A 20,465-nucleotide genomic window follows, 5' to 3' on the forward strand; every position below is an offset into this window, starting at 1 on the left:
GCAAGTTATCAGATGGGTAATTATGCGGACTGACATGTTTATGCAAGTTCCTATAAAATATTTTTTAAAACATGATATGAATGGGGTTTAGATTCAACTGGCTTTGATCAAGCCTGGCTGTGTCAATCGGCTGAATGTAATTATCAACTAAATTTGGTTAATGGGTTGATTGATTAACTAAGGGAGCAATTACTTTTTCCACACGGGTGATCTGAGTATTTGATAACGTTTTTCATTAAATAAATTGAATAATTCTAAAATAATAATTCTAATATTACATTCTACCTAAAGATCTGAAGGCATTAAGTGTGACAAATAAAGGAAATAAGGAAGGATACTTTTTCATGGCAGTTTGTCCACGTTTCATTGATTTCGAGTATCCCACACTGGTTGATGGGGCACCAGTGGATTACATCCCAAAGCCATATTTAGAAAAGGCTCCGAGTCCACTGTGTGTTTAGCTGTGGGCCGCAATCTGAAAAGAACCAGGCTGATGAGACATGTTTTAGAGGAGAACCGAGGATGTTTACTTCCTCCCGAATCAATAGTGTGGTGATATAGAAACAACACTGATGTGGTTGCAAATAGCCAATTGTAATTTCCAAATTGGAACTACAAAGCAATTTGGAGTTTTTGAGCCTACATATGTCTGAGTTTCAGATGCAGCTTTGATCGGTTGCGTCTATTTGCGACCAGAGGGGTTCCCAGTAAATGTGCTTTGGTGGGACCTCATAATGTTTTGAAAAACATTCAATTATTTGCATTTGTGCTTTGGAATTGTTATTTGGTTGGTCTGTGTGATGCATTTGAGGGATTGTTTGTGAAAGACTATCCCTGGATGTGTAGATAAGCAGCATTTTGTATGTCGGGCACACATTCTTCACTTCATCAAGGGAACGAAGTGCCATGTTATCCCTGTAGGGCTTCAAATCCACAGGCACCAGGTCCAGTGCCTAGACCCCTAGTGTGGACCAGGAAGGAAAGCAAGGCCACACAGGCCCCGACACGTCTCCTGTCGGAGAAAATAACATTTCGGGGCGGATATTCTCCGAGAACAGTCAGCGAGCGGTAGTGAAATTCATCTTGCGGCTCCCCCATCTGATAGAGTTAATTAGCCCATTATTCACAGGGACTGCTGGGGCCTGTTAGGTAGGAGAGTTTCCTAATCACCCCCATCCTCCTGTGGCAGAGAGTTGTGGAGAGGGGGAGGAGAACGCAGTCAGGAGACCGTGAGGAGGGCAGGAGTGATGCGTGCAGAGGCGTGGCCAAATGCGAAGCCGGTAGGAGAAAGAGACGGAGGTGAAGGATTCTGAAAGAGGGGAAGGATTCGTTCGGCAGATAAAGGAGGCTGGATACAGAATGAGATGAATGGTGGCATCATGCTGAGAGGACTAATGAAAGACAGTGCAGTGGAAAGTGAGACTTTCAAGAGAGCTCTGAAGCCTGGCAGCCGGTAGCCTAGTGGTTAGCGATTAAGGTATATGACTGGGACCCGCAAGGTTGGCGGTTCAATCCCCGGTGTTGCCACAATAAGGTCCACACAGCTGTTGGGCCCTTGAGCAAGGCCCTTAACCCCACATTTCTCCAGGGGGGTTTGTCCCCTGCTTAGTCTATTCGCTTTGGATAAATGCGTCAGCTATATAACGTAATAATGAAGACGTGTTATTCAGGCATCCCGCCTCTCCCAAAAAGTCTGGGAGTCTCCTGGAATTTGGCACCCGAGTGGGCAGAAATCACCCGCAAATCAGCAATGTGCACCACAGGCAGCGGAAGTAAAACAATTTGCATTATCCGAGTGCGGATTGATGAACAGTCATGAATTGAGGAACTGAAAAGTGCGGGGAACCCCAGCTGGTCGCATAATGATATCTGTAGTATTTCAGACGATGAGCACCGAGGCATATTTGATATTTATCAGAGGCCAAAAATGTGATCGAGAGCTTGTTTTTATAAATACCCACCAAATGGCAGGCAAATATATTATTTATAATGAGCCTATGGGCTAGTATACTTTAAAATGTGCCTAAAGTACATATAAAACCTTTCAAAAGTCTGGGAATTACACACAGAACTCATACTCAAGAGCACATGTACTCAGTAACCCAGCCTCATTAACCAAATTAATTTGTCTCTTGGTTGAACACCTTTGGTAAAGGCAACTGTAGCAAAGGTGTTGCAAACCTAGGGTGTGTATTCCAGTTAAAATGTTACAGGACTTAAAATTCAAGACTTATATAGAATCCAGAATAGGCTAGGTTCTAATTATAGTAAATATTACATTGATAAGTTCTACATAGTAAGGCAGGGTTATTTAGAGGTATGAAATTATACTTTGCACAATATGAAAAAAGCTTGGACACAATACAAATAGGGTCTAACGGTTGCCTACTAGGACATAGAGTGAATAAAGTTTCTTTTGATTCTTAGTATGTGTATTCATACATACAGAACTTGATGCAGGCCAGTAGACTGAAAAAAATCAGTCCTATTCTAGAACACTCCTGACACCTAGTGGCCAGCACGTAACTGCAATGTGTTTTGTCAATTGATCCTTATTGCATAAAAACCAGACGAAATAGCAATTATTACAAAGGGCCTTTACTAATAAAAAAAAGCATGGACATTTAAGATAAACATCACCGCAAACACATATTCTCAGCTGAAAATAATCTGCATTTAAAGGCACAATTTTATACAAATCCATATTCATATGGCTGCGACTGGCATTTAACAGATTAATCTAAAATCAAATTTTATTAGTATGATTAAGGAGTGGTTCAGGATAGCTGTGTTTCCATTATGGGTTTCGCATAATAAATGTAAAGTCCTTCATCGTACTACAAAAAAATCAGTCTGGGGTACTTGTGACAGCATTACATATAACAGCATATTCCACACAATAAAAGCAATCTCAGTTCAGTCTTCAGCATTCAAGTGTTTAGCTCACTGCACCTCCTACTGCGTCAGCCACAGTGAGACCTAGAACAAATTGAAAAGGATTGTTATAGAAGTAGGATTGTTGGTACAAAGTATACATTACTGTATATACTGTACGTGTTTGTTTCAAGGTGAATAAAACATAGTTGACATGGCCCATTACCAAGGCAATACATTTTTAGAATCTACTGAAATGCACTATTGGTGTCTGCCTTTGTAGGTATAATTATGTACAAGGACGTAGAAAAAACTGATGCAAGTGCGACAGTTTCTCATTATGAAGTCTGCCTGTGTTTGTAGATAATGAGTACTAATGTGTGTGAGCACACTGATGAGTCACTCTGATTACTCTGAGTAAGTGTCCTAAGTGTAGGACACATGCTGTCGGTGTGAGTGCCCCTCCTTGTGTGTGTGAGTCCCCCCCCCCCCCCCGCCTCTCTCTCTCTTTCTCTCTCCCTCTGCGGTATATGGGTGAAATGCTCAGAGGGACACAAGCAGTGGAATTTCATGGTGCCCTTGAGAATATCTCATTGAAGACACCATGGCACCTTACGGCACCTTGTCTGTGTTTATTTCCTAAAGCTCTATCTCTCCCACTGGGCCGTGGGTGAATGAACAAGGATGTGGTGTTTGTCTGTGTGCATGCGTGCGTGTGTGTGTGTGTGTGTGTGTGGATGAGAGAGAGACAGAGAGAGACTGAATGCATGTGTGTGTGCTTGTGTTCCCCTTCATCTCATCCCTTCGCTGTTCACTTTGTAAAAAAATCAATATGTCATTACTGTGGTTCAAGAGTCAATGTTTGTGTTTCACATGGTGGAGCTGCTACCTATAACCCAGTATTAATGCGATTCCGTTGTTGAGTCTCTAATGCCAGAAAACATGATTATTTCTCATCCTCCCGTAATGTGTTTTATCGGCTGATCCATGACCCAGTTAACACATCAGATGTTGAGGTTGAGTTTGAGGCTACCAGATTCTACGTTTGAGATTTAATTTAATTTTTGCATGGTTTTGAATAGATTTTTTTATTTGATTTCAAATGTTCAATTTAAAACTTTTTCAGTATTGCCTGCATTATGGAAATGTCATTCTACATTGTAATTTATGATCTGCAGCCTCCACTAATGTAAAATATGGATTTTTAGAACATTTTGGTTCAAATATTTACTGTGATGTGAAATAATATTTTTTGCATTTTTATTGCAAAAATATACTTTAGTGTCTAAATCTATTGAATAAAAATACATGTGACTTATGTAAAAATCTACTTCCTGGTAACATCCATTATTGCTTTTTTCATGATAATTGTGATCCTGCAAAACCTTTCAGAAATAGCGTATCCAAAGCTGGTTTTCTCCTTATTCTTGGTTTGGCATGCAGTTCTACATTTAGCCACCAGGTGGAGTATACGTTTAGTGAGTCTCGGCACAGTTGTCTGGTACTGTTTGTGGGGCCAAGTTCCCCCCACAGCTCACAGACCTTCAACGTTAGTTCAGCTGTTGAGCAGGTGCCACAAGACTGTACATTACAGCAAGTCGCAGTTCAGTGGTGCCAACTAATGTCGGGGAATGGCAGTTACACTAGACAAGAATGAATTGTCAAAGCTGGATTGTAATACACAGGCATAGTACTATGACATAAACTATAAAGACGGTATTAATTAAATGTTGGCAATACACAACAGGTAGAATGCTCTCTCAGAAATAAAGGTAAAAAAAGTGCCTAAAAAGGTAAATATGCTTGTCAGTACTGGGCCGCTACCCTATAGGTACATAAAATTGTACCCCTAGGCAGCGATACTTAATTTGAACTTTTTTGAAAACGTACTTATTTGTAACCAAAGAGAACATTACTGTACTTTCAGGGTACATTTGGGAAATTTGATCCTTGAAAAACAAAAATGTGCCTCCACTGTCACTTGATTTATGAGAATATGTGACAAAGGTTGTGGTACCTCTCAGAAATCACAGGATGTAGGCAGGCTGCAGGAAGTCTTTTGGGACGATTCCGATGCTGCCGTTCCGCTCCCCCACCCACCATCCGTGGATATTATACTCCTGGAAAACAAAAATACACGCTAACACAACCTTATAAACACAATACAGAGAAAGAGGAACCAGAAATAGATGTACAGGACAGAAACAGAGAGCAAAAGCCAACCAACAGTACATAAGATACTCAGTACTGGTGGAGAGAAGGGGAAACACGTGCACGCAAGAACACACACATGCACGCACATCCACACACACGCATGCACACACACACGCTGGCACACACACACATACACACATGCACGCACACAGGCACACACACACACACATACACGCACGCACACACACACACACACACACAAACACGCACGCAGGCACACACACAGACACACACACACACACACACACACACACACTGTGGTATTCCTCACACACGCAGAAGCAGCACAGCTGCTGAATCCACAGATGGCAGATGTGTCTAAAATGGTGTGTCATTCTTGCTGATTGTGATATATTTTCCTGTTCCTGCCACGGGGGTTGATAGGGGGCACTGAGGGTGTATGAGGGCCTGGGGGTGAAGGATTGATCAACACCATATTTCTCTGCGTGGTGGCATTGCTATACTCTTTATTACCCGTCTTTATTGTACAGTAACCCAATTACAGCTGGAGAGCACTGAAACTCACGCTACAGAGCGGGGAAAAAAATTGTTCTCATAATGTTGTCATAATGGCATCACTGTGCTTCACCCTCGCAGCAATATCATAAGAATGCTCTGTTTTCTGGCGTAAAAAGAAGATCAAAATAGAACTGTGTCTGACCCATCATACACATATGGATGTCTGTAACCAAACACCTGTGCAATATGGCAACTTTTAACTTTTTTTTTTTACATCCTTTATTAAACCAGGGGAGGTCTATTGAGAACATGTTTCTCTTTTTCAAGGATGAACTGGGAGAAATGGCAGAGAGCGAGAGAGAGAATAGGAGTAAAGCCCCTGGAGGAGTTTTTGGGTTAAGGGCCTTACTCAAGAGTTCCTCTGTTTTCATTTAGGAATGTGACTGCATTTCTCCAGATGCAAGTCGGCATCCCTACATACCCACTGGGGGCTCAAACCAGCAACAACTGCCAGTCCTACCTACCACTAGGCTGCCCTCCTGCTACCCTGAAGTAATTTTGTCAGTTTTGAAAGATGTGGTTTGGATGCATTCCTAGTGCATCAGCACTGCTCTACTGGATGTCAGAGCCTTTCTTGGCAAGTATATTACAGTCCTGACATTGAAACACCATATGACGAGTGAGGGAAGAGGTGTAGATAATGCAAACAAAACCCAGTAACGGGGCTGTCACAAAGTGACAGGTGTCTTTGTGAGTTTCAAACTTTTTCTAATATTAATGCAAGAGAATATAATGTATACATACTATTACCTGAGACTTAAAGGGTTGCACTAGTGTGGAAATTACTTGTATATGACGCGCTGAAATTGAGTTACAAGTGAGTAAAAAGTGTGACAACCATCCCCGGTCTCCCCTATTTAGCAACAGATTTAATGGAGAATTAAAACTAGCCCATAATAAACATTTTTGCTGATGCTTTATTGAAAATCTGACAGAATAAAATACGTTGGATGGATTTTCAAACAGTTTTATCTTATTTATGACTATTTATGATTTTTGAATAATAAAAAAAAGAAAAGTCTGTACCTGCCACACAATAACTTTTTGGGAGAAACATCTACCTTATCCTCATCTTCCATTGAATTCATAGAGACTACGGAAATTGCTAATCGAACTCGCGCAATATGCGACATTGGCTGAGGTGGTAAGAGCATTCATCTGGCAGGCGGAGGGTTGTCAGTTTGATCCCACCCTGGGTGTGTTGATGTGTCACTGAGCAAGATGCATAACCCCCAATGCTCCTAACATATATATATATAAATGCCAACCATTTAGTGGAGCATAGTCCAGACCATTTTACACCTGCCCACACACCAAATAAACTTTGCATGGCACATTGGCGCAGTCAATATGGCCCATCATCTTTACTTGAATCAGAGACATTTCTCTCTTTGCCCGTTAAAAAAGGCAGAAATAGTTTCAACTCCCAGGGTTACACATTTAGACTAGAAACCAAGAGAGGCTCGACTTCTTGAGGAAAAGACCGTGATTAATTATGCAAGTGAGCACCTGCAAAGAGAGCCATCTTTCCTTTTTTCAACTCTCCTGTTGGCAAAAACTTTTGTTCGTACATCAGAAGATGACCTACGGCGAGTAGAATTCAGTCCACCAAGTCAAAAGAGACAGTTCTTGTACAGAGAGCAAACCCATCTCTAATGTCGTCGGCATGTGATGTCATGTCACCCTCTGAAACCAGCCGATTATTCCAGCGATCCCTTGCGGAACCTTCCAGACCAGCAGCACCAGAGCATGTGTGTGTGTGGGGGGGATGAGAAAGTACAGATTGCGTTGTTTACCACCATTCCCATCCCTCCGCCGGACTCGCCCGTGCTCGGGGGAGGAGGGAGGGAGGGTAAATAAACGAACGAGTGCATAAAGAAAGTGATGAGCAACGTGAAAAGACAATGAGCGGCCCCTTCTCCAGCTGTAAAAGCACAGCCGGCCTATGCCCCAACGCCCCGGCCCTCGAAAAACAGGACCCTTTCCCCCCACACTGTCCGCGCTTGCCAGAATGAATTAAAACAACATTAAACCTGCAGCGATAATATTTAAATTCCCATCTTCGGGTGCCAAATTGCACCCACCCGGAATAGTACAGATGTTGGTTAATTATGGTAATTTTTATTAAACTATTAAAAATAAAGCCGGGAGCTGATGCACCCAGGCATTCTTCCAACTTCTTCATTGGTTATTTATCAGGTGTCTCTCCCGCTCTCCTTACTCTTGGTCCGTAATGAGCTTGCACTCTGGGCCGCGCTACACACCTTGGGGTGCAGCAGCCCGCTTTAATGGGACTACTGGGTCCACATCTCCACTGCCCCGGAGCAACTTTATTGTGTTCTCCTCTCCACGGGTGGTTACCCCAAGAGCTGTTCGAAGCGGGTCCCCCCGAATCCGCTCGAGCCTGCCGTAAAGGGCTTTGCCTTCCGCCCCCACACTGCTGTTCTTCTGCTGACGACACACAAGACACCCCGCCGCTGCCCTGTCGGGGGCCACATCCCTGTAAAATGTCGCCGCCCCGTCTCTTTAACCTGGCTGGGCCCTTTTTCCTGAAATAACCCCGCCCCCATCTCCCCCAACTACCTGCCCAACATGTCTAGTGAGGGCCTGTCCGGTGATTCACTGGAGGTTTCCAACTTCTTGCAGCGTCATGCCCTGTTAAAATAAAAGCCCCATACCATCCCATAGCCATAGCCATAGACACACACCTGCACACACACACACAAATAGAATAGCACTTCAGCACCTCCATGAATGAACCCCCAGCCAATCAGACCACTGGAGTCCTTTCAAAGCAGGGCAGATCAATCCCTGGACTGTTTATTCATGAAGGCGTATTGTAGTTATTAAAACAGTCGCCACATCTATCACAGGCTCTGTAACTGGCAGAGAGTCTCCTACATGTGATGCATATCGCTGCACTGTCTGCCCGGCTCTTAACTGTACAGACATCTTCTATCCACAGGGCACTGACCAAGCCAACCTTCCAATCCACTATCGGCTCATCTGTTTCCTCATTGTCACCCCATTGACTTTGATTTCATCATTTCAATTACTTCAAGTATGATTTAAAATGACTCTCATAACCGTGTTCATTGCCAGCAATTGAACATTGTTGGCCAGATGGCCATAATATTAGTTGCACATTTCCCTCTAGAATTCCCTCCATTAAATTATTACTGCATGTATAAATTTTCCCCGGGTTTTAACTTTCCACTCTATCCAACAATGACATTAAATAATAATAACAATAATAGTAATAATAATAATTATTATATTAAGGTTTCTTTGCCTACATATTTGTCACATTTGGTTATTTGTCCATCAAAGGCTAATTACAGATCGCTGGTGATGCACACGATTTTAACTTGTCATTCAACTCCTTTTAGTCATTAAGTTGAAGATAGCTAGAGCTGTTTAAACCCTTCAGCATGGCACCCTGAAGAGGGACTGAGGGGGAGAGAGGGACTACTTCTGCAGATGGACCACCAGTTACTCCAGTCCTGGAGTTAGCCACTTCTTATGATGATAGATAGATCATTGAATTTATATGGTGCTTTTCTAGACACTCAAATCGCTTTACAGTGATGAGGGGAAAACTCGCCTCAACCACCACCACCAATGTGTAGCACCCACCTGGGTGATGCACGGCTGCCATTTTGCGCCAGAACGCTCTCCACACACTAGCTGAGGTGAAGAGGGAGAGAACAATGTTCTTGCCAATTGAATGAAGGGATGATTAGGTGGCAGGTTGAAAGAGCCAGGTTGGGAATTTAACCAGGACACCGGGGAACCCCCTACTCTTTGCGAAACGTGTCATGGGATCTTTAATGACCACAGTGAGTCAGAACCTCGGTTTAACGTCTCATCCGACACATGCTTCACATTTGCCCGCTCAATTGGCAGAACTGCCTCGTCTTGCCTTCTTATGCTTCGGCAATACCAACAAAGACACTCCGCGTACTCTGTTTCCATTCGGGTTTATTTTTGCATGCTGTGCAAACAACCTTCCACTCTGTTGTGACTCGGAGTACTCCAGCCTCTGGAGCCAAGGCTATGGGACCACGATGGCTGGGCTCCTGGATCGATACTCCGCTAAAGAGCAGGGGAATATTTCATGGAGGAGAAAAAGAGCAGGCACCGGCAGACGGTGACAGCGTGGAGAGTCGGTCGCTTATCTGCTGGCTGTTCTGAGAGGGGGTGTGTGAGCACAGTCCATCTGTCTGTCTGGCACTGACAGGCCAGGGAAAGGCGCAAAACTGAAACTGCATGGGAGAAAGGCTGCAGCGTGCCAGAGAGATTAGGATGCCGTGCCGACTGGCCTCAGGTAAAATGGCGGTCATATAAAGGGGTAATAGGAGCAATGAAAACTAGCCTGCTAACGTGCTACAGTCATTTGCGGTACAGTAAACGTCTACAAGCTGAAGAGTTCGAGGATGGTGATAGTGGCGGCTGAGCTAAAGTACAGGTCCTGTCCACCTCCAGGCGCCTCCAGCCACAGACAGAGCAACTTGATCCAAAGCAGCCCTGCTTGGAGGTGATAAACGGGGAGGGAACTGGTCTCTGGAAGGTTTGGTGGAACCCTGGCATGCCTTTAGCAACCCCTCTGCATAAATCCACACTCCAGGAGCTCTGGTTCGCCCAGCCCCAGAACTTCAAACGCATGCTGCCCAACGCGGCGCTTAGCTGGGGTGCAGGGATGACAAACAGACCCCGACTCTGATGGACGAGGCCTGGAGGGCGCCCCCTGATGGGTGAGGGATTGCAGGGGCTGGCGAATGACACCATCTCATGGAACCTCTGACGTTCTCCCCGGCACCCTGCGCTAATGTCCGCAGAGGGTCCGAGCTTTTCTCCGAAATACCGAGACACTCGGGTCTCCGTCTGGTCTTGGAGAACACAGTGTCCTCTGCAGACCTGGGTCAATTATGTAATTGTTTTGCAGTCAAATATTGTCTGTGCTCATTTGGCGCAATTCGGTCAACCAAGGACCAAAATCCAGGGTTTGCACTTTTTAAGAGTATTTCATAGGTTCCAATACACCAGACAAGCTCGGTAAAGTGTAGAAAATTGTGTTTGAACCAAAAACAATTACACAATTGACCCAGGCCTGGTCCTCCTGTTATCTCCTTTGTTTGAATGCTGACGAGCAGACTGTAACCCTGGTATCTCCCGCGCACACCCCCAGACACACGCTCACAAACACACGCCAAAAAAAACACAGATGCTTGAGTAATTATAAAGTGTGAATGGGGAAATGAAGGAATACAGAATATCAAAGGAGATGAAAGCAGGAGCCAGTGAGTGTAGAGGAACGGTGATATGGGCCGTCTGAATGGAGACCAGGGAAGGGCGTGTTGGTGCCTGGAGTCTGTCTACAGGCCTGGCAGCCACCCTGGCAGGAGAGATTTCCGTCTGGGGAACCACGCTTACAATATGAGGGAGTGCATAGTGGGCATGAGCAATTATGGAAAGATATGAAACAAAAGGCAATTAACAACAGAATCTTCCAGAAACTCAGTGACAGTAATCCAAAGCTACCCGTCAGATTTCAGTAGGGACCATGCTCTAAACAGTAAACACTGGAGCATTATCTTTGTTTTTTAACAGTGCGAAAGAGTGCAGTCTGTTTAGCGAGGCAAAGTAGAGCAAAGAGGTTGCCCTTATGTATGACATTAACAAAATACGCCTTTCTGGCATACGAGGATTAAAGAGTCAGCCTCAAAGAACCTCACCGGGTGAGATATGACCATAGAGCCAAATGGAACAGAACATTGAACAGAGAACCGGAGAGTTCAGCAAAGAATGAGAGCAAGAATCTCAGAAATGCAGAAAAAAGAGGAGGGTGAGAAAGATGAGCTATCCCTGGCTCAAATGATGAGGTGCTCTACAGAAGGCGCTGTGTGAATCACAACCCAAGATTTCTTTCATGGAGAAAATTGCCTCGGAAAGCAGAGGGGCTGTGCCACCCTGCTGGAAAACACAGAAGAAAGGCACGATGGAAAAAATAGAAGAAAAGAAACAGAAGGGTGGGGGCATCAAAGGGTAGGAGAGAAACAGTCTCTCTCCCCCGGGGGCGTCGCAACGCAATTTCCCCGACCGATGTGACGGAAATTTTTATTTATCTCCCCTGCCCATCTGTGCTGCGTTTCTTAAATTCTCCCCGAGAAAGGTCTTTTTGATTATCAACATCGCCATTTTAATATACTTCTAAATCACCAGCGTGCCAGCCCCTGAACGAGACTCTGAAGCGTGCAGAGCCTCTCGCTCTCTCTCTCGCTCTCTCTCTTTTGGAAAAATGACGAGTTCAAACAGAGTACGCATGTCGTAAGAGAGAGCGGGTGCATTTAGAATTGATCAATCCGATGACTGTTACATCCCCCCTTTGCTCCCTCCCTCTTACTCTCTCTCTATCCATTGGTTTTATTTTCAGCAGGATGCAGGACTGTTATTAGAGATATTTCCTGGGCGATTGAACATGCTTTTGTTCAAGAGCTTGAATCAATATGCTTGATTGAAATACTGTAATTTAGAATAGTAAAAGTAAAGTGGCATTACATTTATATTGTTTTGCTCAAGGGGGTGGGAAGTATTTCACAAAATTATGACAGTGTGTTTTGAGAAAACAAATCACACCAACAACATGTAAAACCTATGACTTATTGAAATTAGTAACGTTTGCAGCAAGTTTCAGAACAAATGAATCGGTTTTGGGTTTGATACAAACAGTCCTGCCCTTGCAGGTACAGTACAGTGCTATTGATCAGTAGTGATGAGAGAAGTAGTTAGCCTTTCTCTGAATTGACCCTTGACCCCATGTCCCACTCAGTCACTGTCCTATTCTATAAATCAACTCACCGTGCAATGTCAGGCAGTGGGCTCTACAAACAAGACATTTACAGGACTCATAACAATGTGACATAGTTAAGTTAATAAATCTTCCGTGAAACAATTACTAGAAAAGCTAACTGGCTAGCCACGCAATTTGTACTATTTGTACTTATTTATTGATAACATTCCACTTGAGAATACTGGCTCTCTTGCAATAAAGACCCTCAGGGCCCAAAACAACAGGCTTACTGCTTCACTGCAGCAAGCCGCAGCAATTACTTTTTCGACTCTCATCCGAATTACATATAAATCTGCTTTGAACTTCCACGTTTTTATGCGATTTGAGCAAAGGGTTCAAAGCGAAAGGTGGCACAGCTGCATGCATCTGTAAACACGGCACAACAAAAAAGGCTCCCCTCTCCCCTCTCTCACTCTTGACTCCGAGGAAGACATTGAAATGTCAGTCATTCCCCCTGTTGCATTAAACAGTGTTTTGCTCTGAGCTTTCCGTGCTCCAGCCTTCCTTATTTCAGGCTAGTCCCCATTAATTTTTCAGAGTAAGGTGTATTATTTTATTGTCCTGGCTGTTGAGCACCTTATAGTAAGTATCTGGCTTGAAGCACATTGGGGCTCTCCCTTTTTACACCAGGTTCCCCTCTCCGTCTGTCTCAATGGCAACTGGACTATATCCCGCTACGTTGTTCCTGTTTCCAGCAGCAGATCTCCGGAGCCATTCCAGTGTTTACTTCTGTTTTTCCATATTTTGGGTGGGGTCTTTTGAAATTTAAATGATGGGGGGGGAGGGGGGGTGGTAGAAGGGTGAAGGGTGAGGGGGGGAGGGAGGAGGACAAGAAATCATTCCCGTAAAATGTACTGTGAAGCTGGGTGGGGGCGTGTTAAGTGGCTTCGGGCCGAGCGTTTCGGCAGCGTGATGCTGCAAGGGCCCTCCATTTTTCCTTCTGACCTCCGCATGACTCCGCCGCTGATGGGGTAAGAAGGAGGTGGATGGGGTAGAGAGATAGAGAGCGAGAGAGAGTGTGAGCGAGTGAGGGACACAGAGCAGAGGGAGGGAGGGAAGCTAATAGAGATACCCCCACGGGGTATCCAGGAAATAGAGAGAGGGGGCGCAATCACCATGGCAATGCCTGTGGTGTGCCAGTGATGTCATTTGTTTACTACTCGGCTGGCAGGGGCTGGTGAAGAAGATGTGCCCACTGCTCCCTATCCCAGAGACAGGCGGCTGCTAACCATGAGCTGGTATGGAGAGATTTGATGAGCAATCTAATGCTGCATATATTAGGGGACAGAGGGAGCCTGTCCTGCAAGGATGAAGCTTCACATTGCTGTCATCATCGCAATACTGACAGCTTAGCCCCCCCCCTCCACTGCTTTATCTCCTCTCAGTCAGCACTGCATCTCCCTCCTGTGCTCAACCCCTCTTATGTGCTCTTTCTATCATTTTTCTATCTCTCTCCTTACTGTCTTTTTCATTTACTCTTTCTTTCCTTCACTTTCCCAGCGGGTTGTGGATGGATGGCATACACGTGTGTGCGTGTATGATGCATAATGAACACACACACACGCACACGTGCACGCACACACTCGCACCCTTTCTCTCTCCCTCTCTGTTCCTATGCAGAGGCAGAAGTGTTAATAAGAATGACACATAGGGCGTCTGCCCCTGGCCACCAGCTGACTGAGGCAGGGCCCTGTAGCATGATGGAGCGCAGGAAGTGTCTCATTGCCCTGCCGCTGAACCCGATGCCTGGATGTGCCCCCCCCACTCCCCACTCCCCCCTCCCCACCTCATCCCACACACCCCCCTCCTTTCTCCTATGCACTGGAGAACACCAGCAGAGCACATAGCAGCGCTCCTGTTTATCATTTCCCACCCGCAACACAAACACAGGTGCAAACAAACAACGCCTTTTCTTCGGCTACCCTTTCTAACCCGTCAACAAATAAACAGACTTTCCACAGGCTAAGCTAATTACCCCTCTTGTTGTGTCTTCCAAAAGGAACCCCAGACTAAACAGAAACATTAACACTTATCTGAACTCTATTGTTTTACATCCTGATGTTAAACACAGCGATGAAACTGGGCAGTAAAGCAAAGCCGCTTCAAGCTCTTAAATTTATTGCCTTTGATTTTATTCATCACTTCATTTTTGTTGGTACATTCAGAAAAGAAATAATAAAAAAAAACGAATCTTTATGCAAGCACACCGCAAACCACTTGTCTGAAAAATTATGACGACCCTTGGATGGGGGCTGTCAGTGTAACAATGCTGAAAATGTGCAATATTCGATCCTGCGGCGGTTAAGAAAACACCGGCTAAACTCGCGGCGCATGTAGTGGTTCAAGCTGATGGACTGTGCGGACGGCCCGAGTGGGCAGAAGCAAAGCGGACCCCCGCTTTTTCCCCCCAAACTGTGCCCGGGATTACGGATGGCTCCTTAACTTAATAGCCGTTTAAAGTGGATTTGTGTGTGCTGCTGAGTGTCTGTAATGATAGCTGTTTACGTGGCTTCCCATTTATAATGATTAGGGAGAATGGATAGAGGCTGCCGACGCTCTGTTCTGGGCTATTGACTGGGGGGGGGGGGGGGGGGGGCTGTGGCTGAATAATGAGCTACTGTAGTTGACCGGGAGCTGACCGCTGCCTTCTGCGTGACCCCCGAACCCCAGACTCACCCCCAGCCAACACCCGGATGGCAAATAGAATGCCTTTAGGTGTCTGTTACCACAAAGCATCCCAGGTCTTTAAAGTATGAGTGTGTGTGTGTGTGTGTGTGTGTGTGAGAGAGGAGAGGGGGAGAGAAAGGGCGACAAGAGTGCACACTAGGGGCTAAAGATCACCCTCTGCCTCCCTCTCCCTGGCTTTTCCTTTCTCATTCTTCCTCTCCATTTCCCGTCTCTTTGGTTCCATTCAAGAGGGCGCGACCTCGAGGGCGTTGGGCAGGCCGGCTGGGTCATTCGTTTGGAGGGTGTGCCTGCCAGCGACCGCTGCACACACTCCACGTACGACAGCCGCATACACCTAACAGCCCTGTCATAACTGCAGCCTGTGACTGTTAAAACGCCATTTTGAAATGTGCCATATGCAAATGTACAATACGAGTGCCTCATTGTTCATTGAACCGATAAGCATTAGTGCTCAAAACATAGTAAATAGCTGTTTCAAATGTGCTTCTTGCTTACTGAAACCCTGTACTGTTAAAGGCTTGCCTCACAGCTGTAGATTGATTCAGATTTTGAAATATACTGTATTCATCATCCAGAATGAGATTTGTTTATCTTTTGTGACACACAGCCCTTCACCAAGAAACTTGGGAGAAACTGAAGTGTGGGAGAGCTGACAGTCTGAAGCGACAAAAAGTGAAGTTTCAAAATGGTGCTGTAATGTGGCCACTAGGTGTCAGTGGTGTCTGCTGGTGATATGGGGCTGCATCTCTCACTGGCTCAACACACCATTCAGCCTGAGTGAGCCCTGTTCTAGCATCTCTATGCACACACACACACACACACGCAGGCACAAGCACACACACAAGCACACCTTACTTACAAAATGTTAATAAAAGGGCAGAGAGGAACACAGGAAGAGCCGAGAACCGGGAACAGAGCGAAGACCAGCCTCAGCTTCTGAGCAGCTCTGTGGCCTTGTTTTGCCTCTGGTCCTTACTGCCACTCAGCTGTGCACTGGGGCTCAGCTATCCATCCATCCCCATTAAATATGTAGCAGCGATTAAGACACTGTTGTGGACAGACCTGGTGGCACAACCCAGCTGATGCACTGTACTAATGAGCTCCAGTGTGGGTAGGGGTGACAGACAGCAGGAGACAGAGAGGAGCAATATATGTGGGTGTGGGAGAGGAAAACGGGGTAGAACATAGAAGAGAGAGAGGAACAGAGAGAGTATAGGAGGGATAGACACAAAAAGAAGGTCTATAGGAGATTTCCACCCCTCCTTGTGGGAGGACAGTATGTGTCTCTCAGCTTATGAAACATAAATTGCCTTGTAAGCACATGACACAAACATTAAACCCTTTAGATCTAAAATAACCTTTGTATTTTATTTTATTCAATTCCAAATTTGTAAATAATTAATGTTAAAAAGTTCAGTTGTTTCCTAAATTGTGAATTGGCAACACAAGTGACAGAAAGAAAGGACCGGAAGGGCAAAAAAGGTGGCCTCTGTGTTGGCCACTCCCCTGATGAACAGGGAGTGGCCAACACAGTGGCCAGCAGGAGACAGGTAGCAAGCAATTTGTAGAATATGGAGACGTGCATTCGAAACAAAGCATTTCAGACCACAATTAGCTTGTGTAGTGACATACGCCAGTGCTGAGAGATGGACAAACCCCAACTACGTGAGAGTGGGGGCTAGTGGAGAGGAAGAGAAACAGAAGAGAGAGACAGAAAGAAAGAGAGAGAGAAAGAGACAGAGAGGGAGAGAGAGAGTCATAACTTCCTTGTGAGGAAAACAAAATTCATGAACGTGCAAAATTACACTGTGGGGCGATAGCATAAATAAATCGCGTTGTGTGATGTGCGAGATTTATAGATAGGCCTGCTCAGAAGATTAGCCTGCTGATGGCGTCGCTGTCCCCCATTAAGGCACTTTTCCCACAACGCAAACGTACACACACCGAGGAATTCTCAATGCCATATTTATTCTACATCATTGAGCGCTGGGTACATATTAATCTTAAAATGTGCTATAGTTCTAACTGAAAATGTTGGAACAGATTTTCAAAACAATGACAGATAATATGAATTAAATATTAATACAGTCCCTATCGACTGATCAGTATATACGATGTACTGAAAAGACTAGCCAAATTCCCTATTTAGTCATTATGTAAATGCTGGTGAATTATCTGACTCATAACTTGAATCAAATCATCTTTATGTTATTTGTTCACCATTATCAGAGGTGCGTAATGGTCAGCAATGGCACATTAATAAACGCCAGTTTCAGAATTTTTAATTTTAATAAAGTAGCACAAAATGTAAATGAGAAAATAATCCCCGTTGTGATAGATAATGGTATTTCCTCAGCAAAAGAGGCACATTTTTATAATCATCTACTCTCTAAATGATGATGTATCACTTGTTTCATATGGTCTAAATTATTTAGCATTCAAGATCCACTTGGATCCCACCACATTTGCCATTCTCCTGACATGTACTAAAGCAAACAATCCACGCAATCCAGCTCCATTGCAAATAATTATTGTTTGGAACCTTTGTCTAGGACAGCCCTACACAACTCCACATCATGCGGGCTGCAGTGTCTGCAGGTATTTGCTCCTACCGCGCTCTACACCTGATTTCACTAAATATTTTACCTGCTTGGTTCAGATAAATTAATTTGTGAAATCAGGTGGTGTAGCGCACGGTTGAAGCAATTGCCTGCAGACCCACAGGATGTGGAGTTGGACGCTGGTCTAGGATGACTTATTTTGCTTATACTTCAAAAGGAGCAGCCATAGGAACAGGAGGGACAGCAACAAATTAAAGGTTGGTTATACTATTATTGGCTTCTGGAGAGGCACTGTGTTCCAGTGTGTGAACCAGACCTGTGGCAAATATGTAACTGTCCTGGATGTTTTCTGTGCTGATCTTGCCTGGTGGACAAATACTTTTCTGTGCTCTTATTATTTTTTGGGGGGGAATATTTCATAGGTTCCAATACACCAGACCAGCTCAGTAAAGTATTAGAATCCAAAATACAGTGTTACGTATTTGACCCAGGCCTGGTGTGGATATGCCCTAGTTTTTTTTTTATGTAGCCCAGCGGGGTGGTGCATTACTGGGTGCAGCATCTCCCAGGGAGGAAGTATTTTGGTCGGAAGGAATGGCAACAGAGCACCCGTCCAATGAGTTGGGTATATTGGGCAGCTGCAGTGTCCCTATTCCAGCTGCCACTGCTGCAGTGACTGCGCAGCTCAGCCAGAAAAGTCCACCATTTTGGAGGACTGTGTGTGCCGGACTGCGCTCTACCGGATCGAGAGCCAATGTCACGGCAATGAGATGGGCGTGCAAATTAAACAGGGCGACATAAAAACAAACAAGGGGTTAAAACATGGTTTCAAAATCAAAGTGATGGTTGCAAAATATTTCAATCTTATCCCAGGTCACGTTAAAGGTTAACGAAGGAGAAAAGCACACACTTGAGGGCTTTGCCTGCATGATATGCGTCACCAAATCTGGAAACCCAGCTATTTCCATTAATTTTTTATCGTTTGATCCAATGATCCTTGCTTCTCAGTTTGTCGCACTATGTGCTTTTCCATCCAGACTTAATTGTGCCGTACATAAGCACATGCTGTAAAGTTAGTCAATTCACCTGACTGGACTGATAACTTTACAAAGCTAATCTTCAGTTCATTTATTATATAGTAAATACTATTTTACCCTGCTCTGAATACAGTCTCATGCAGGACATTTTATTTAGAACAAGCTGGTCGGCCTGCAGTATATTATCAATGGAAATGCATTTATGTAAAAATCGTGTGCAGTATGTACAGTACCATAATGGTTGAATTAAAGTATTTGAAGTATTTGGAATATTGCCTGCATTGAAATGTAGTCACTTTACAAATATTCTGTAACAGCTGTGGTCTTCCTGCCATATTCACAGACCGTATGATTTACTCAAGAGGATGTGAGCATTAGCTCTCGTACAGAGGCCGCAATCACTTTTGTCATACATCAAACCGCCACCCACACTGAGGCAGCTGACACGAGTGAGTCATACCAAAGCTAAGATCTGCTTATATGAAGATTTCCTGGAGTCATCCGAAGGTGGGGACGGATTTGCTCACATTTCTAATGCCCACCTACCAGGCCTGCAATACTTCTGTAATGACACACTGGCAGAGGGCTGCGTTAGTTAGGCAGTACGCAGTAAAGCGGGCTTGCCTACAGCACTTTGTTAATGAGAAACGGTCTTAGTTGAGCAGTGTTAATACAGTTATGCAGTTGGAACCTTGATGTCTGAACAAAGCTCTACCTGTTCCATCGTTGCCCCAGCAACCTGGCGCCGGGAGACAGAGAAGGCCGGTGGACGGGCATGACTGCATCTAATGAACAAAGCAACGGCCTGCCTAATCACGGAATTGATTAACTTTTCTTTTTTAATCATGAATATTTCATGGTATGTACCTATAATTAAACCCACTCATTATAAGATACAAATGACACCCCCCCCAACCCCTTCGCCACCCCTGCCCGGACACCAACCTTCATTTCGAAATGCTAGTGAAATTAACGCCCATATTAATGAAGGTCGATATCCCCTTAATACTTATGAAATGCAAGCATTAGTTTGAAAAAGTGATAACAGTTGTATGAGTCTCAAAGTGAATCTTGGATTTTAAATGCAAAATGCAGCTACCCATAACATTTCTTATCATTTACTGCAGAAATGGTTTATTTAATTTGACTTTTTAGATTAATTTTTTATTCTTTTTTAAGAAAGAGGTCAGGTTTCTGCATTTTATTTTCCTTCTTGCAGTACTAGGCAAGCTGTAACCACTGAATAGGCAGCTTTGTGGATTAGTGGCTGTAGTGTTGGCTGTGAGGGGTCAGGGGCCCATGTCCCTGGTGAGAAACCGCTGCTGTACAATTTACCACAAACTGCTCCAGTGAATAACAAAGGCAGCTGTATAAATGTGTAAAAGGTAATGTGCACCAGGACATAAAACTGAAAAAAGTGAATGTCGCTATGGCTAAGGGTGCCTATAACACAAATGGACAGAATGTTCCGGAATGTAATGTGTTTTCACGAGCGGGCGGCCAGACATCGGACCGCGGGATTGGCCAGCTCGAGGAGGGGCTGCGGGGGGGGGGAAGACGCGGCGACGCGTTCTCCGCTGCCGGCGAAGGAGGTGCCCCAGCCCTAGCGGAGGATGTGGAGTCGGCTGTGTTTTCACAGCTTGCTTTATGGCCCCCGGCGGCTGTGTCTCTACGCTCTCCTCTGCTCTCCCCTGCGAGAGTCGGCTCAGGGGTGGCCGCGCC

The 20,465-nt window shown here is 44.8% G+C and overlaps 1 protein-coding gene across 2 annotated transcripts in view; it reads right to left on the reverse strand.

Moving 5' to 3' along the window:
* Window positions 1-2,582: 2,582 nt before the first annotated feature.
* Window positions 2,583-20,465, reverse strand: part of skap1 (src kinase associated phosphoprotein 1) — a 184,955-nt gene continuing 167,072 nt past the window's right edge. For both annotated transcript variants that reach the window (XM_061232330.1, XM_061232329.1), the window contains exons 12-13: window positions 4,892-4,994; window positions 2,583-2,979 (exon numbers count right to left, since the gene is read on the reverse strand). In XM_061232330.1, the coding sequence (XP_061088314.1) occupies window positions 4,902-4,994 (93 nt within the window). In that variant the 3' untranslated portion in view covers window positions 2,583-2,979; window positions 4,892-4,901. The remainder of the gene's footprint in view (window positions 2,980-4,891; window positions 4,995-20,465) is intronic.

This window comes from Conger conger, chromosome 2 (genome assembly GCF_963514075.1).
Source record: "Conger conger chromosome 2, fConCon1.1, whole genome shotgun sequence".
Taxonomy (NCBI): domain Eukaryota; kingdom Metazoa; phylum Chordata; class Actinopteri; order Anguilliformes; family Congridae; genus Conger; species Conger conger.